Source organism: Indicator indicator, chromosome 3 (assembly GCF_027791375.1).
Source record: "Indicator indicator isolate 239-I01 chromosome 3, UM_Iind_1.1, whole genome shotgun sequence".
In the NCBI taxonomy this organism is placed as follows: domain Eukaryota; kingdom Metazoa; phylum Chordata; class Aves; order Piciformes; family Indicatoridae; genus Indicator; species Indicator indicator.
The window spans coordinates 1,950,991-1,966,654 of NC_072012.1; the positions used below are offsets into that span (position 1 = coordinate 1,950,991).

At 44.5% G+C, this 15,664-nt stretch overlaps 1 protein-coding gene across 2 annotated transcripts in view; it reads right to left on the reverse strand.

The window, feature by feature from the left end:
• Positions 1 to 15,664, reverse strand: part of SYT1 (synaptotagmin 1) — a 179,833-nt gene that overhangs the window by 91,880 nt on the left and 72,289 nt on the right. For both annotated transcript variants that reach the window (XM_054399544.1, XM_054399543.1), the window contains exons 4-5: positions 14,162 to 14,329; positions 8,883 to 9,050 (exon numbers count right to left, since the gene is read on the reverse strand). In XM_054399544.1, coding sequence (XP_054255519.1) covers positions 8,883 to 9,050; positions 14,162 to 14,329 — 336 coding nt within the window. The remainder of the gene's footprint in view (positions 1 to 8,882; positions 9,051 to 14,161; positions 14,330 to 15,664) is intronic.

The window sequence follows — 15,664 nt, forward strand, 5'->3', positions numbered from 1 at the left end:
TGTCTTCTTCTTTGTGAGAGCTGTTCCTTCCTTGTGATTGTTAAAATGCTCTGCTCTGAAGTTCCTCCTAACGAGGCTCTGACAGTGCATTTTGATACAGCCATCTTCAGCCTCCCTCGGCTTCTGATCCTGCTTGGTAACAGCAATGAGAGAATGGTTTTTGCCACTGTCGGTTTGCAAAGGGAGGGGAGAAAGGGAAATCAGGTATCAACCCGGACTACTGCACAGCTTCTGCCTAGAATCCAGCCTAGGATCTGCCTAGAGTTCAGCACAGAGCCACAAACATGATTAGATTAGGGGAGTGGAACATCTCCCTTACAAGGAGAGCTGGGGCTCTTTAGTTTGGAGAGGAGGAGCCTGAGAGGTGACCTCATTGCTGGTGATAAAGATGTGCAGGGGGAGTGCCCAGAGGCTGGAGCCAGGCTCTGCTGGGTGATGCCCAATGCCAGCACAAGGGGCAGTGGTGGAAGTTGAGGCATAGGAAGTTCCTTGGAAACAGGAGGAAGAATTTTTTCCCTGTGAGGGTGGCAGAACACTGGAAGAGGCTGCCCAGGGGGATTGTGGAGTCTCCCTCTCTGGAGATATTCAAGAGATGCCTGGCTGTGTTCCTGTGTGATCTGCTCTAGGTGATCCTGCTCTGGCAGGGGGGTTGGAGTGGATGAGCTTTGGAGGTCCCTTCCAGCCCCTGACATTCTGTGATCCCAGTGAGAAAAGCAATTCTTGATTCTGGATAATGCATTCACTGATGCTGGTAGTCAGAAAAATAGGTAAGCATATTGAAGTGCAGGCAGAGAACAATGCAGTTAAATCCATATATAGCATGTGCCCTTGCACATCAGTTACCTGATTCTGTTTTAAAACTGGGAGCACTTCATGGATATGGCTGAATTCCCTGGAATTCCTTCTGCAGCTTCCATTCCAAGCCTCTCTTTTCAGTGTAGTGTTAGTGCTTTCCACTTGGAATGTACTTCAGCCCATGCAAATGTCTGATACATCAGCTATCTGAATCAGCCAATTGCAACTACATGGAGAATACTTCCAGCATCTAAGTCATATACCTTCTGCTTAAGCCTTTTAAAGAACTTTAAGACAGTTTTGATCCCAGCTAGCATCTTTCTCAAAAGCCTATGAAAACACCAGGCAAATGCCACTGTGTGTTGAACTGACAGAATCAATAAGGTTGGAAAAGACCTCAAGGATCATCAAAGTCCAACCTATCACCCAAGACCTCCTTGGCCTTTCTTCTCTATTAAGCATGTTTAAATATCCTAGACTTCAGCAGCAGAAACCCATGCAATAACATTTAAGAGGCAAAGGTAGGGAACTGTCCACTGTTCCATCCTTTGGCCTTGTAACTTTCTACAAGGTCCTTTGAATATGCTTTGTCTGGAATGGCATGAGATTCAACAAGTCCAAGTACCAGGTTCTACACATTGGCCACAATAATCCCATGCAGCACTACAGGCTGGGGACAGAGTGGCTGGAGAGCAGCCAGGCAGAAAGGGACCTGGGGGTGCTGGGTGATAGTAGGCTGATCATGAGCCAGCAGTGTGCCCAGGTGGCCAGGAGAGCCAATGGCATCCTGGCCTGCATCAGCAACAGTGTGGCCAGCAGGAGCAGGGAAGTCATTCTGCCCTGTGCTCAGCACTGGTCAGGCCACACCTTGAGTGCTGTGTCCAGTTCTGGGCCCCTCAGTTCAAGAAAGATGTTGAGTAGCTTGAACGTGTCCAGAGAAGGGCAACAAAGTTGGGGAGGGGTCTGGAGCACAAGGCTGGGGAGGGGTCTGGAGCACAAGGCTGGGGAGGTTTCTGGAGCACAAACTCTGTGAGGAGAGGCTGAGGGAGCTGGGGGTGTTTAGCCTGGAGAAGAGGAGGCTCAGGGGAGACCTCATTGCTCTCTACAACTACCTGAAGGGAGGTTGTAGCCAGGTGGGGGTTGGTCTCTTCTCCCAGGCAACAGTGACAGAAGGAGAGGACACAGTCTCAAGTTGCACCAGGGGAGGTTTGGGCTGGATGTGAGGAAGAAATTCTTCCCAGACAGAAAGATTGGCCATTGGAATGTGCTGCCCAGGGAGGTGGTGGAGTCACCATCCCTGGAAGCGTTTAAAAGCAGACTGGATGAAGAACTCAGTGCCGTGGGTTAGTTGATTAGATGGTGTTGGGTGATAGGTTGGACTTGGTGATCTCTGAGGTCTTTTCCAACCTGGTTAATTCTGTGATTCTGTGAATCAGTATAATAATTATTATCAGTATTATTTTTTGCATGGATCATTAGATGCTTCGCACCAAGCGTAGCATCTACTTTGTCAGCACCATTCAACCTCAAAAAGCCTTTCCACGACTGAAAGTCAGAAGGTGTTTGGCAATAAAGTTTTTGTGATCTCAGAATAAATACTGTACAGAAACAGGAGGGCCTCAGCAGTCTGAATTTAACACTGCCACTGAACTCTTTCTTATCTACTCTCCTCTGTCTTTAGTGTCTGGGAAGTCAGATGGTCCGAGATGACTCAAGACAACTTCCCTTTTGATTTCAACTAAGACAGTTACATTCTTTTTGCCACAACTCAAGAATGCCTCTGACCTCCCAGGGTAGATGTCTCTTCCTGAGAGGGAGTTGAGAAAGGGAAAGCTCAACAAAGGCAGGCAGTGTGATTGCCAGCAGTTTTGAGTATGAAAGGTGAGAAAAGAAATGCATAGTTCTAATAGGCTGAAGTAATGCAGCTGCTTTTACCCTGAAAATCACAACATTCCAACGTCTTCAATTTCATAATGAAAAGCAGCTAATTCATTGTTGAGGAAGTTCAAACTGGGCTTGTTTACTTCCAATTTCAAGAACCTCTGCCCTGTTCTTCTCACTATCAAATTCAGTTCCTCTGCAGGACAAACACTGCACTTAGAATGTTGAATGCATGTTCAACATTGTGCAGTTACTTTATGTAACTGCCACAAAACCTGAAAATTCATCCCCCCCCACCCCCCCAGATGCAACTTTTAAAAGTTTTAATTGGGTGTGAGAAGCAGAAAACTTGAACACCAAACTTAGTGATCCAATATAATGTGCAACTAAATAAATGAGACCTCACATTTCAGAATTTGTCTGACACTCTGACAGCATCTCCATAGGGATAATGATACAGATTCTTTTGCACAGCACTGTCTGCACAGTGCTGTCTGCAAAGCTGTATAAGAACTAAGTGTTCCTATTAGAGATGGGAAAGGTCTATTAGATCACCTGTCCATCTCTGGTATAAAAGAAAATGACAGTGAGTTGCTGCTGCAACCTGCCAGGGACATCTGTGAAAAATGTCCTTCTGCCTTACCTCTCTCAAGTTCCACTGCTGAGGATTCAATCACAGAGTCACAGAAACATTCAGGTTGGAAGGATCATCAAGTCCAACCCAGAACCCTACTCTACAAGGCTCACCCCTAAATCATATCCCCAAGCACCACAGCCAAACCACCCTGAAACATCCAGGCTTGGGGACTCCACCACCTCCCTGGGCAGCACATTCCAATCCCTCACCACTCTTGCCATGAAATTTTTTTTCCTACTGTCCAGTCTAAACCTCCCCAGTGGCAGTTTGAGGCCATTCCCTCTTGTTCTATCACTAATTCCCTGGGAGAAGAGACCAGCAGCAGCCTCTCCACAAGGTCCTTTCAGGTAGTTGTAGACAGCAATAAGGTCTCCCCTCAGTCTCATCTTTCCCCCACTAACCATGCCAGCTCCTTCAGTTACTCCTCATCAGATTTATTCTCCAGGACTTTCACAGCTTCCTTGCCCTCCTCTGCCCTGGCTCCAGCACCTCCACACCTCTCTTGGATTGAGGTGCCCAAAACTGAGCACAATACTTGAGGTGTGGCCTCACCAGAGCTGAGTCCCAGGGGACAATCTCCATCTTCTATGAAGCATATCTAGGTATTAAATATATCCATTTCAGGCTCACTTTTCCATTTCCTTCCTTCACTTCTATTGTTTGAAGAGAAAGGAAAGAGCAATCCTCATGAACAGTGCACATCATGCTTCACAGAGCTGGTATTCCACTCCCCAGGTGCTGACTGCTTTGCATCTCACCCCTTTTCAAGGCAGTACTGCAGCATTTCTCCTGCTTGGCATTGTCCATCATGTAGGAGGGAAGCTGTTTTGCATCCTGCTGGTGTTTTCCAGCAGATGTGCAACTCAAAAGCTGTGTGCAGGATATACCCATCACAACCCCCTGTTACATGAGCCATCATGTCATCTGCCCATGGTGGATGGCTGGTTACATAATGCGTGGAGTCTTATGTGACAACAGTCAAAAGACATCTATAGAACCCTTGGTAGTGGATACTGGCAGGTGAAAGATCCTTCTCCTCATGGAGTAAGGCTCTGCTTCTCCATTGCTGACAAGGGAAAGAATTGTTTCTGCTCTTCCTTATATTCCCTAAAACATCTTGGAATGTTTGTTGCAACAGGTTTTCAATTTGAGTGCCAATGTAACAAAATCACTGGAGGGAAATCAGCTGGAAGTATTCAGAAGATGACTCTCAGTATGATTCACACTGCTGTGAGTAAAGCAGAGGTCTGTCTGGCCTCCTGTACTGGAGTGATAACAGATATTGGATGCAGTGTTTACTGAGATGAAGCTGATGGCAGTGACATCTGGCAGATGACACAGAGGGGCAAACTGATCATCTGTGCCCAGACTATTACATGTCATACTTGGTAAAAGTGAATAATCTTTCAGTACCTACCACTTTTCCTTCCCAAGCTCTCAGTCATACAAGACTGAAGGCCTGCTAGATAAATCACCTCCATATATTCACAAGGACAGGAGAGCTAAAAGCAGCCAGGCAAAAAGGATTCAAGGTATGCACTTCATTAGCAGTGGCCTCCCCAGTATTTACCAGTCATTGTCCAGACTTGCACCTTCCCAAAGCCCTCTCACAGCCATAACAAATGCTTACACAAAGCCTTGTACCTTCAAAGTGCTTCACTAATGTAAATATATTAATAAGACCTTCCCCAGAAGAGAATGTGGTGTCAGAAAGATGCCAGTCAAATGGCTGGGCTGTGAGAGGTAGAGCTTCAAGTATTTCATTAGACCTTCATCCTCTGCCATCAATTTCAAGACCATTTAGAAAAACAGAAGGATGGAAAGGACAGTGGAACTTTATGAGCCAAAAGAAGAGAAACTGGACACAGATCTGCTGGAAGGAGTCTGGAGGAGGGCCACAAAGATGATCAAAGGGCTGGAACACTTCTGCTATGAGGATAGGCTGAGGGAGCTCTGGTTGTTCAGCCTGCAGAAGAGAAGACTCCATGGGGACCTTAGAGCTGCCTTCCAATACCTGAAGGGAACCTAGAGGATGGCTGAATAGGGACTTTTGATAAGGCTGTCTAGTAATAGGATAAGGGGGGATGATTTCAAGTGGGGGGAGAGTAGGTTTAGACTGGATCTTAGGAAGAAGTTCTTCAGTACAAGGGTGGTGAGACTCTGGAATAGGTTGCCCAGAGAGAGGTTGTGGATGCCTCCTCCCTGGGGCTGTTCAAGGCCAGGCAGGATGAGGCCTTGAGCAGCCAAGTCTGGTTGAGAGGTGTCCCTGCCCATGGTGAGCAAGTCAGAGTAGATGATGTCTGAGGTCCCTTCCAAGCTAAGCCATTCTGTGATTCTGTGAAATGACTTTGCCCTCTATGATTGTTGTGTTAATTGTACATTCTGTGACATGCAGCAACTGAATTTGACATGCAGTCAGATCAGGATAAGGTTTTTATGCTCTGACTGATGCCACCTGGATGGCTCTTTCAAAGTGACTGGTAACAATTGCTCCTGATTTGCTTCGGTATGCATCTTGTTTAGGGGTCATGATTAAAACATAACAGACAGCTTAGCATGGCAAGCATGTTATGGGTTCTAGATAGTGCTAGCTTGTTAAGCACTGACCAACTTACCTCAGTGCTGTGAGGGCATAAAAGAAATCCAACAAGTCATACTTCAAACAACACAGACTAGAAACAGATGTGTTTTTCAAGGAGAAATTCATTGGCCAATTATAAAGTGCACAATAGGCCACAAGAGATGGGGTTTTTTTGGTAGTAATAGAATTACATTTGTCCTACATTTTTGGATGAAATCCAGTTGCTAAGGTTTTAATTGGGTTTTTATCACGTTTTTCTTACAATTGGTAAGACAGACTGCCATATCATGGTCATGATCACCACCCAAAAGATGAGCATGTGTCTGTTGCTACATGTCTGGTACAGCTAAATCATGTTAGCCTTTGTATGTGCAGTACTATATTTGCTAATTCTGAAGCCAGGGTACTGCTTGGTTGCAGCTGTATCTGCTGTAAATTATGCAATGCCTGGAACGAGTCCAAACAAGGGCCAGGAGGATGAGCAGAGGGTTGAAACTCCTCTGCTCTGGAGACAGACTGAGAGAGTTGGGGCTGTTCAGTCTGGAGAGGAGAAGGCTCCCAGGAGACCTTCTTGTGGCCTTCCAGGATCTGAAAGGGGGCTACAAGAAGGCTGGGGAGGGACTTTTGAGGGTGTCAGGGAGTGATAGGACTGCGAGGAATGAAGCAAAACTAGAAGTGGGTAGATTCAGATTGGATGTTAGGAAGAAATCTTCCTCATGAGGGTGGTGAGACACTGGAAGAGGTTGCCCAGGGAGGTGGTGGAAGCCCCATCCCTGGAAGTTTTGAAGGGCAGGATGGATGTGGCTGTGAGCAACCTGCTGTAGTGTGAGGTGTCCCTGCACATGGCGGGAGGGTTGGAACTGGATGATCCTTGAGGTCCCTTCCAACCCTGGCATTTCTATGCTTCTCTATCAGCTCGAAACACGTTTGTGAGGACCAATGTCTATAAACATGTGAGGGGTTGGTGTCAAGTGGAGAGGGCCAGGCTGGTTTTGGTGGTACACAGTGATAGGACAAGGAACAATGGGTTCAAACGAGAACATAGAAGATTTCGCCTCAAGATGAGGAGAAACTTCTTTACAGTGAGGGTGACAGAGCCCTGGAGCAGGCTTTCCAGGGGGGTTGTGGAGTCTCCTCTGGAGACTTTCCAAACCCACCTGGATGCATTCCTGTGCAGACTCCCCTGGGTGCTCCTGCTCTGGCAGCGGGGTTGGACCTGATGATCTCTTGAGGTCCCTTCCAACCTCTGATATACTGTGAGACTGTGTGATACTGTGAATCATAATCATTATTTGGAGTCAGAATGCATATTTGAAAGTAGCTTGCAGTAGATTTCAAGCAATTTTAACATTGTTTTATACCTAGCAGGATACCAACTCAATGAAATAAAGAAGGAACTGAGTCAAGTTTCACTGTGAATGTGAGCTAGAAAGCTCAAAACTCCAGAGGCAATGTTCTCTGCCAGAAGACAGATGGAACCCACACTCATCTCTGCCATGTTATCTGTCAGCTGCTTATGGCAGTGTCATTGTCTGTGTTCTCTAACCTTGAAGTTACACTAAAAAGGTGAAGGTTCAGTTCCTCTTTGTGTAGTATTGGGCTTCTTTTATCAGTTTTGCAACAGAAAACCATGGAGCAATTTGGTATCACACACAATAGTGCAGTAAAAGTCCAGTTTGATACTTTATTAAGTTTGGAAGGATTAATGCACTCTGATTTGATACTTCTAGCTTTCTGGTGTGCTGCAGCTTTAAAGCAACAGAGCCCTTGAACTGCAAGCTTCCTTTTGCTGTCTGTTTTGTTTTCATCTTCATCACTAAGAGTGGGAGCAAAATGCCCTATGCAGCATGGATGTTAATGTCACAAGCAATCAGAGAGCCCAAGAGAGCTGTGCCATGCAGAATAGTCTCAATGCAACAGTGACTTTCCAATCAATAAGCAGCAGAAGAAAGACATCTGAAAATACAAGTACTCAAATACTCAAAAAGGCAAGACTGAAATCTACCATTTTTGAAAATCTGGCAAGGCTGCAAAGCTCAGCATCTGCTGAATTTTTCACCACTTGCAGTCTAAATCAAATATTCAGGTTCCTGTCACTTGTATTAATAAAATATTTCACCCAGAGATTTTTTTTCCCTTTAATTATAGAAACTAAGGTTTAAATCCAAAGCAGTTTACTGACTAAATTAGACAAGGAATTCAAACTCAGATTCCTTCTTCTCACACCAGAGAATTGAAGCATGATGTGCACTCTGTCAATTATGAGGGGCTGATATGTAGCAATCAAGAGGAAAAAGAGTGTAAAACTGAGTACAAAATGATATTATAACAAGCAAGGAGATGGATGTGCCAGTATGAACATCATAGGATTTCACAATTCAGTGATCAAACATTGCCAACAAGTGTCCTGTGTATGGGTAGCAATGTACCTACTAAATAATGAACCTAGAGGATGTTGACACAAGAGAGAACAATTAAAAAGGTGATGAATATTTCAGTGAGATGCTGTTCAAAGTCCTTCCCAAATGCATAATTCTAATGGATATTATTTCATAGCAGCTCACATAGAAGAGGGTATTGCAGTAAGGTATGTCAAGGAAAACCTACCATTATCTCCATGCACAATAAGATGCAAATACTGAGGATGATTAGGGTCACAGAGAAGCCTAAATGCACACTGCTGATATAATTCAAATGCAAATTCCATGTGCCCAAACCACATCCAATCAAGCAAAAGTCAAACTCGTGAAAACTTCCTTAATATGTTCCATAAAGTATCAAATAGATTGAAAACAGGATTAGCAAAGGAGAATCTACCACTCAGTGAGTATTGGAGAAGATGTTTATCAGAAATTCATCAGGTGAAGTAAGTCTGAGAAATGCTGATAACAGATGGGAGCTGTCTCGGCAAAAAAACAGTGCTGCTAGCGTGACTGCTTCCCTAGCTGAAGTGTCCTGGGGAAAAAAGGAAAGGCTGATTTTTCTTACCTCCTCCTTCTCTGCACTTTGCAAATCCCTCCACTCCTCAGTGACATGACCAAAGTCCACTGTGTTCATTGCAACCTTATATTCCCCAATGATATCATGTTTGGAGAAACGATCAAAGTCGTAAACTGCCATCACTAAAGTTTTTCCTCCCAGCTCAGAGTATGGCACCTGCAAAAAAACACAGAGAAAATGACAAAAGTCTCTACCTGAGACAATAAACATCAGTCCACTACAATGCAAATCTATTTCTTTGGTTTATCATCTGTCATCTCAGGCAAATTGAACTGCAGGGAAAATTATGAAGTGTATTTGTTTCAGAGTCACCAGACGCAGGATGTGTTGAGACCAGGCTCTGGCACTCGATAGAACAATGTGGCAGCTCACTCATCACTCCCTGGGTTTTTCTCATCCTGCTTCAAATCATTTTGTGGGTGATGAAACTGGAAAGGGAAGCCCAATTATTTGCACTGAAGACCTAGGAACTTCCACACAATGGTGTCTTTCCTTTGGGAAATCAGCTGTCATCAATCACAAACAGGTCGCCCCCAGACTGGTGATAAAGCCAGCCCTGGCTTGCTGTATATGACACTGATTGGACACTAAAGAGCTCTCTTACAGTACCACTACCTAGTACTTACCAAGGTATATTTTATTATTATTTTACCTTTCACACCACACACTACAAGGTGCTTTGTAAGTCACAGCATACAGCTAGAAATTGTGGTGGCAGAAGGCCAAGGTCAGACTAATTCTCCAGCTGTTCGGGTGTGTTCCAGACAGATGCTGGAGGTTAGGATGCTTCTGAGTCACATTTTGAATATTCAGATGAAGATCATAGAATAGTCTGGGCCAGAAGGAACCCCCAAAGCTCATCCAGTACAACTCCCTCTGCAGTCAGCAGGGACATCCCCAACTAGATCAGGCTGCCCAGGGCCTCCTCCAGCCTCACCTTCAATATCTCCAGGGAAGGAGCCTCAACCACCTCCCTGGGCAACCTGTGCCAGTGTTCTACCACCCTCATAGCAAAAAACTTGTTCCTAACATCCAATCTAAATCTGCCCTTCTCTAGTTTGAAGCCATTGCCCCTTGTCCTGTCCCTGCAGGCCTTTGCAAACAGTCTCTCTCCATCCTTCTTGTAGGTCCAGTTCAGGTAAGCTACCCTTGAGTGGCTGTCTGGAGAGGTCTGAATTCGTAATTGTTCGGACTTGCATTGAACACTTGGTCAATCTGAATACATTCTGCAAGTATAAATGGTTTCCAAGGGCTTCAGTAAACATTTCTCTATTAACTGTCTATATGAAAAGAGAAACAAAAGCCTGTGCACTATCATTGGCCTTGTTAACCTCTGCATATTCTGGTCTGTTTAAACCCTAGGACTGCTGTTTGCATTGCTGTTTGGCTTTGGCTTGCTTTGTAAGATACTTACTAATATCATGAGTAGTTTTCCTTTTTCATAACATGCTGTATGACATTTAAACGAAGTCTTTTCAACGCTGAGAGCCAGCTCCAGCTTCCATTACTGAGCACAATAGTTTCAACGGGTACCAGGTTGTGTATTGTATTGTAGTTAATAGCAAAATCTCTTTTGATTCCCTAAATTATTGGTAGATTCTAAAAAGGTGTAGAGGGCAAATATATGTGGAATGCAAAATTCTAATTTTCACTTCTTATTTTTACACAGCCTCAAAACCAGAAGATAAACATTCTAGAGTTTCTTTCTCCATCATTTTACAATCCTGATTAATGGGTCCTGATCATTTGAAGTGCATGAAAAGACCACATTCATTATTTACCTTTTTTTTTAATCATTAACTTGGCTTCAATAAAGCTTATTTTAACTAGCTTCACTCTTAAAGATGATCTAGTGACAGCACTGTGTTGCAGCCACCGCTCTGAGGGCAGCTGCTGGACACCTGCAGAGTGCAGGATTCCTTAGCTGACCAATTCCTTAGCACACTGCCTTAGAGCCAAACAATCACATTCCATGGGTGCCCAGAACAACATCCTCAGGTTGGCACCCTGGGATTGGAACATGCTGCAGAAGCCACCTCCTTGCCATGCTGGCAACTCTCATTGGGAAAAGATTGGAGCTTATAGATGTGGTTGGGTTTCACTGGTTAAGGGATTGATAACAAAGAGAACAGAAACAGCCACTCTGAGCAAGAGTTACCCTTTGGGTAGGGACTTAGGAACAGCTTGGGGGGTTAGGGCTTCTAGGGACTTCTGCTTCTGTCAGCTACTTCTGGCTAGGGCTTTGGTGCAGGGATGCTGCTAGGGATCTGCTCAGGACTTCTGTTAGCTGCTTCCTCTGTTAAGGGTTTCCAGGATTTCTTCTGCTCTGAGTGGGACTCTGAAATTCTGCAATGTTGGGGATTCTACAATGCAGCAATAAAGGACTTGTGGGAGCACTTCTGAGATTCTCTGCTCTCTGCATTTCTGGAATCTCATTGCTATATGGGAACAGGGCTCCTGCCTTCATTCCTCACCCAACGGCCCCCAAACCAGGGAGAAGAACAATAGTGCTTCATTCATTATTTGTTGCCTTTAAGCTAGCCTCAGCCTTCAGCTTTGTTCAGGACTACCAAGGAAGTCCTCAGCTTTTGTGAAGGATTGCTCTCTCTCATTTTTTTCTGCTCTGCTCAGAAATACTGAACTCTTTGACTTAGGGCAGGCAAGACCGTGCTAGAAGAACATGTATAGGAGTGTTTTTCTGGCACAGGCATGTCACTCCTCTAGACATGAACTCTCTTCTCACTTTGAGCCTGAAGAAGAACACCTTCTTCTGCAAGACTGGTGCAGTCCAGCTAGGATTTGTTTCCTTTTTGGCAGCACAATGCAGGTATACCATTCAGACAGCTGGAGCCTGATGGAACAGCATGATGGATGACTGGGAAAAAGAAATGAGAATGGAGCTAACTTAAGGAACCACCTAAAGAAGAGACGGAATGAGGTCCAGGGCTCAAATGCAATTACAGCACAAAGTCTGTCTTACTAACCCTTATTCTAGAGGAAGACAGGGAGAGTACAGCTCTGCCCTGGAAGGAGGTAGCAAAATGGGCCTGAGACAGAGGGGAAGGATCCTATCAGAAGCTGTGGGCTACCTGAAGTGGATAACAGAAGTAAGACTCTGCCCAAGTAGATGAGATCTCATCAGTAGTTCCCATGGAAGTTGTTTATTACAGTTGTAGCACTGGTTAAATGGTTGCTTGTCTTCTTCACTGCAGTCCCCAGAGTGTACCTGGCATGCCCTGTTGCTTTTCTCTTGAGTACAGAGCACAGTATCCAGGTGGCAGTCAGTACCATATTGGCATACACCTAAACACCCTATCAGGTCTTGGAAAGGAAAGGAAACTTCCTTTTGAAGCATATCATTTGATGGTAAAGATACCATGGTAAAGATACCATATAAAGCATACCATGATGATAAAGATGTGACTTCAAACAAGTGGACTTTACACTCCAGGAGTGGATGATCAGATTTATCATTTGTGCCTTCATCTTAGATGTCAGCATTATTGATTTTTTTTCTTTTCTGTTGTGAGCCTCATTTTTAACTGTTCCTTTTTAAATACCCTCTTAGGAAAGATCAAGAAAAAATAACTCCTCACCAAAGTTTATTTTTATGAACATCTTCAATGCAAAGAAAAAAAAAAAGAAAGCTTATATATGCAGTAGTAGTTCTGGCCTCCAGGGATAGCTTTCTCATTGAATGATTACATAGCCTGAGTCTTTTACTGTTCCTGTTTTCAGTCTGTAGCTGTCATAAGATTGGGCATGGAGAGGAAGGCCTAAAGTAACAGCAGAGGAATCTATATTAGGTGAAGCCCTATGAAACATGCTGTATAGTATTCCTTTATTGGTTTTTTAACTGGGGTTTAGGCTACAGTTTTAGACTGTTGATTTTTTTTTACAGCCCATGACAATAGATACTATTGGAATGACTTAGATTTCACAGCATAAGGCTTAGCTACATCTATTTCATTCATATGTTATTAAACCCCAGACATTACTTCTTTTCATACATAAAGCAGCATGGCAAAGAATTGCTATGCCAAAATCTAGCAAGATTAATCTGCCATATTGTCCATCCAACCTCCTGAAGTTCAACAAGCCCAAGTGCAAGGTCCAGCAGCTGTGTCAGGGCAATCCCAGGCACCGATATAGGCTGGGCAGGGACTGGCTTGAAAGCAGCCCTGAAGAAAAGGCCTTAGGGGTGGTGGGGGAGGAGAAGCTCACCAGGAGCCAGCAGTGAGCACTTGCAGCCCAGAGAGCTAAGCAGAGCCTGGGCTGCAGCAAGAGAAGTGTGGCCAGCAGGGCCAGGGAGGGGATTCTCCCCCTCTGCTCAGCTCTGGTGAGACCCCACCTGGAGTACTGTGTCCAGTTCTGGAGCCTCTGTTACAAGAGGGATCTGGACATGCTGGAAGGTGTTCAGAGAAGGGCCATGAGGATGAGCAGAGGGCTGGAGCTGGTCTCCTATGAGGACAGACTGAGAGAGTTGGGGCTGTTCAGTCTGGAGAAGAGAAGGCTCCCAGGAGACCTTCTTGTGGCCTTGCAGGATCTGAAGGGGGCTACAAGAAAGCTGGGGAGGAACTTATAGGGTGTCAGGGAGTGATAGGACTGGGGGGAATGGAGCAAAACTAGAAATGGGGAGATTCAGATTGGATGTTAGGAAGACGTTCTTCCCCATGAGGGTGGTGAGACACTGGCACAGGTTTCCCAGGGAGGTGGTGGAAGCCTCATCCCTGGAGGTTTTTGCAGCCAGGCTGGATGTGGCTGTGAGCAACCTGCTGTAGTGTGAGGTGTCCCTGCCCATGGCAGGAGGGTGGGAAGTAGGTCCCTTGAGGTCCCTTCCAACCCTCACAATCCTATGATTCCATGATTCTATGATTACTTTTGAGGGGCAAAAATTCATACAATAGGCTACAAAGATATCTGAAGAAAATGCTGGGTGAGTGAAATTTCTTTGACATTTATCAAAGCCTCACTGTGTTCTGACTTTCTTGTAAGTTTTACCCAGACATAAAATATGTATCAGATTGTCATACAGCAGGGTAACAGAAGTGCCTAAAATTAAACTGTGCCTTTTACACCTCTTGAGGTCTGACCTTATGTTATACCATTTTCATCAGGAGATTAAATATCACAGGTTTCTACAACATGAAAAAAGAAAAATGACTATGCTGCAGTTACCAATTAAGTAAGATGTCTAACATTGTAGGCACACAAGAGTTACACAGTGGTTGGATTAAAAAGTTTAAATTATCATTAAAAAAAAATACCTTGAAGGTAAATTGTTCATTGAAAACAGGGTTCAGGGTCTTTCTGTGGACTTTTGTCTCATATTTCTTCTTCTTATCAGGCAGCAGGAAAACTTTCACGTAGGGATCAGATGTACCTCCCATGTCCAATGCAGGCAGCTCAGCTGCTTGAATAATCCCAACCAGAAGCTGAAAAGAGAGGGAAAACAGCAGAATGAAATTGCAAATAGATAGATTATTTATAAAGAAACTGTAACAGAGACATCCACATGCAGACTCTATTTCTGGTCCATGAAACCCATTGCCACTCCTCTTCCCTGCCCTTCAAAGAAGGCAAATGAAGCAGCACTATAGACTTCAGAAAGCCAATTATGGCAGATGCAGACTGCACAAAGGCTGTTTTTAAGCAGAAAAGAGGTTTTCAAAGGGCAGCTGATTACAGCTAAATACAGACTTCATCTTTTTAAAGACTGCAATCAAATAACTTTCAATTGCTCCCTCCTCTTGTGCATTATTTTTCTATGCTGGGCACCATGAATAGAAATCACATTATTAAACAATCAAGAATGTCTAATTTTGACTGCAAGATTTGTATTCTAAATCCTCCACATGTAACCTCACCTCCAGCCACACTCAAAAAGGGGAAAATGCAAATCCTCAGGCAGAACTTGATCGAAATTAAATGGGTCACAGCATCACAGAATCACACAGTGTTAGGGGCTGGAAGTTCCATGGAAACAGGAGGAAGATTTTGTTTCCCTGTGAGGGTGACAGAACACTGGAAGAGGTTGCCCAGGGGGGTTGTGGAGTCTCCCTGTCTGGAGCTATTCAAGAGCTGCCTGGATGTGTTCCTGTGTGATCTGCTCTAGGTGATCCTGCTCTGGCAGGGGGGTTGGACTGGATGAGCTTTGGAGGTCCCTTCCAGCCCCTGACATTCTGTGATTGTGTGATATATCCCTGAAGGGCTAGATGCACAGCTCTTGGACTGGATGAGAGATTTTGAGGTCTCTTTTGGCCCCCAACATTCTGTGATTCTGTGATTTATTTGGTGGACAGAAACCCAAGATAAACATTTAAGTGACTCTTCAAGGACAATTTAAGAAAATTAAGAACTGGGAATGAAACCTGAGAATACTTTCTTCTAAATCATTGTTTCAGTCACAATGTATTTACTTCTCTCATGGATGAATTGTTTAAAATTGGTAGCAGAAGCTCTAACAACTGCAATACAGAACAATATAGGCAAGCTAGGAGAGAAGATTCTGGCTTCTGAAAGATTCACAGAATGGTTTAGATTGGAATAGACCTTAAAGAACATTCAGTTCCAACCCCCTGCCATGGGCAGGGACACCTCCCACCAGCCCAGGTTGCTCAAAGCCTCATCCAGCCTGGCCTTGAGCACCTCCAGGGAAGGGGCAGCCACATTTTCCTTTAGCTGTAAGAAATACTTCTCCTTTTCAGTCTCATTCTTATTCTAGGTACAGAACAGTTCATCAATACATGGGTAGGTTCAGGAATTGCATT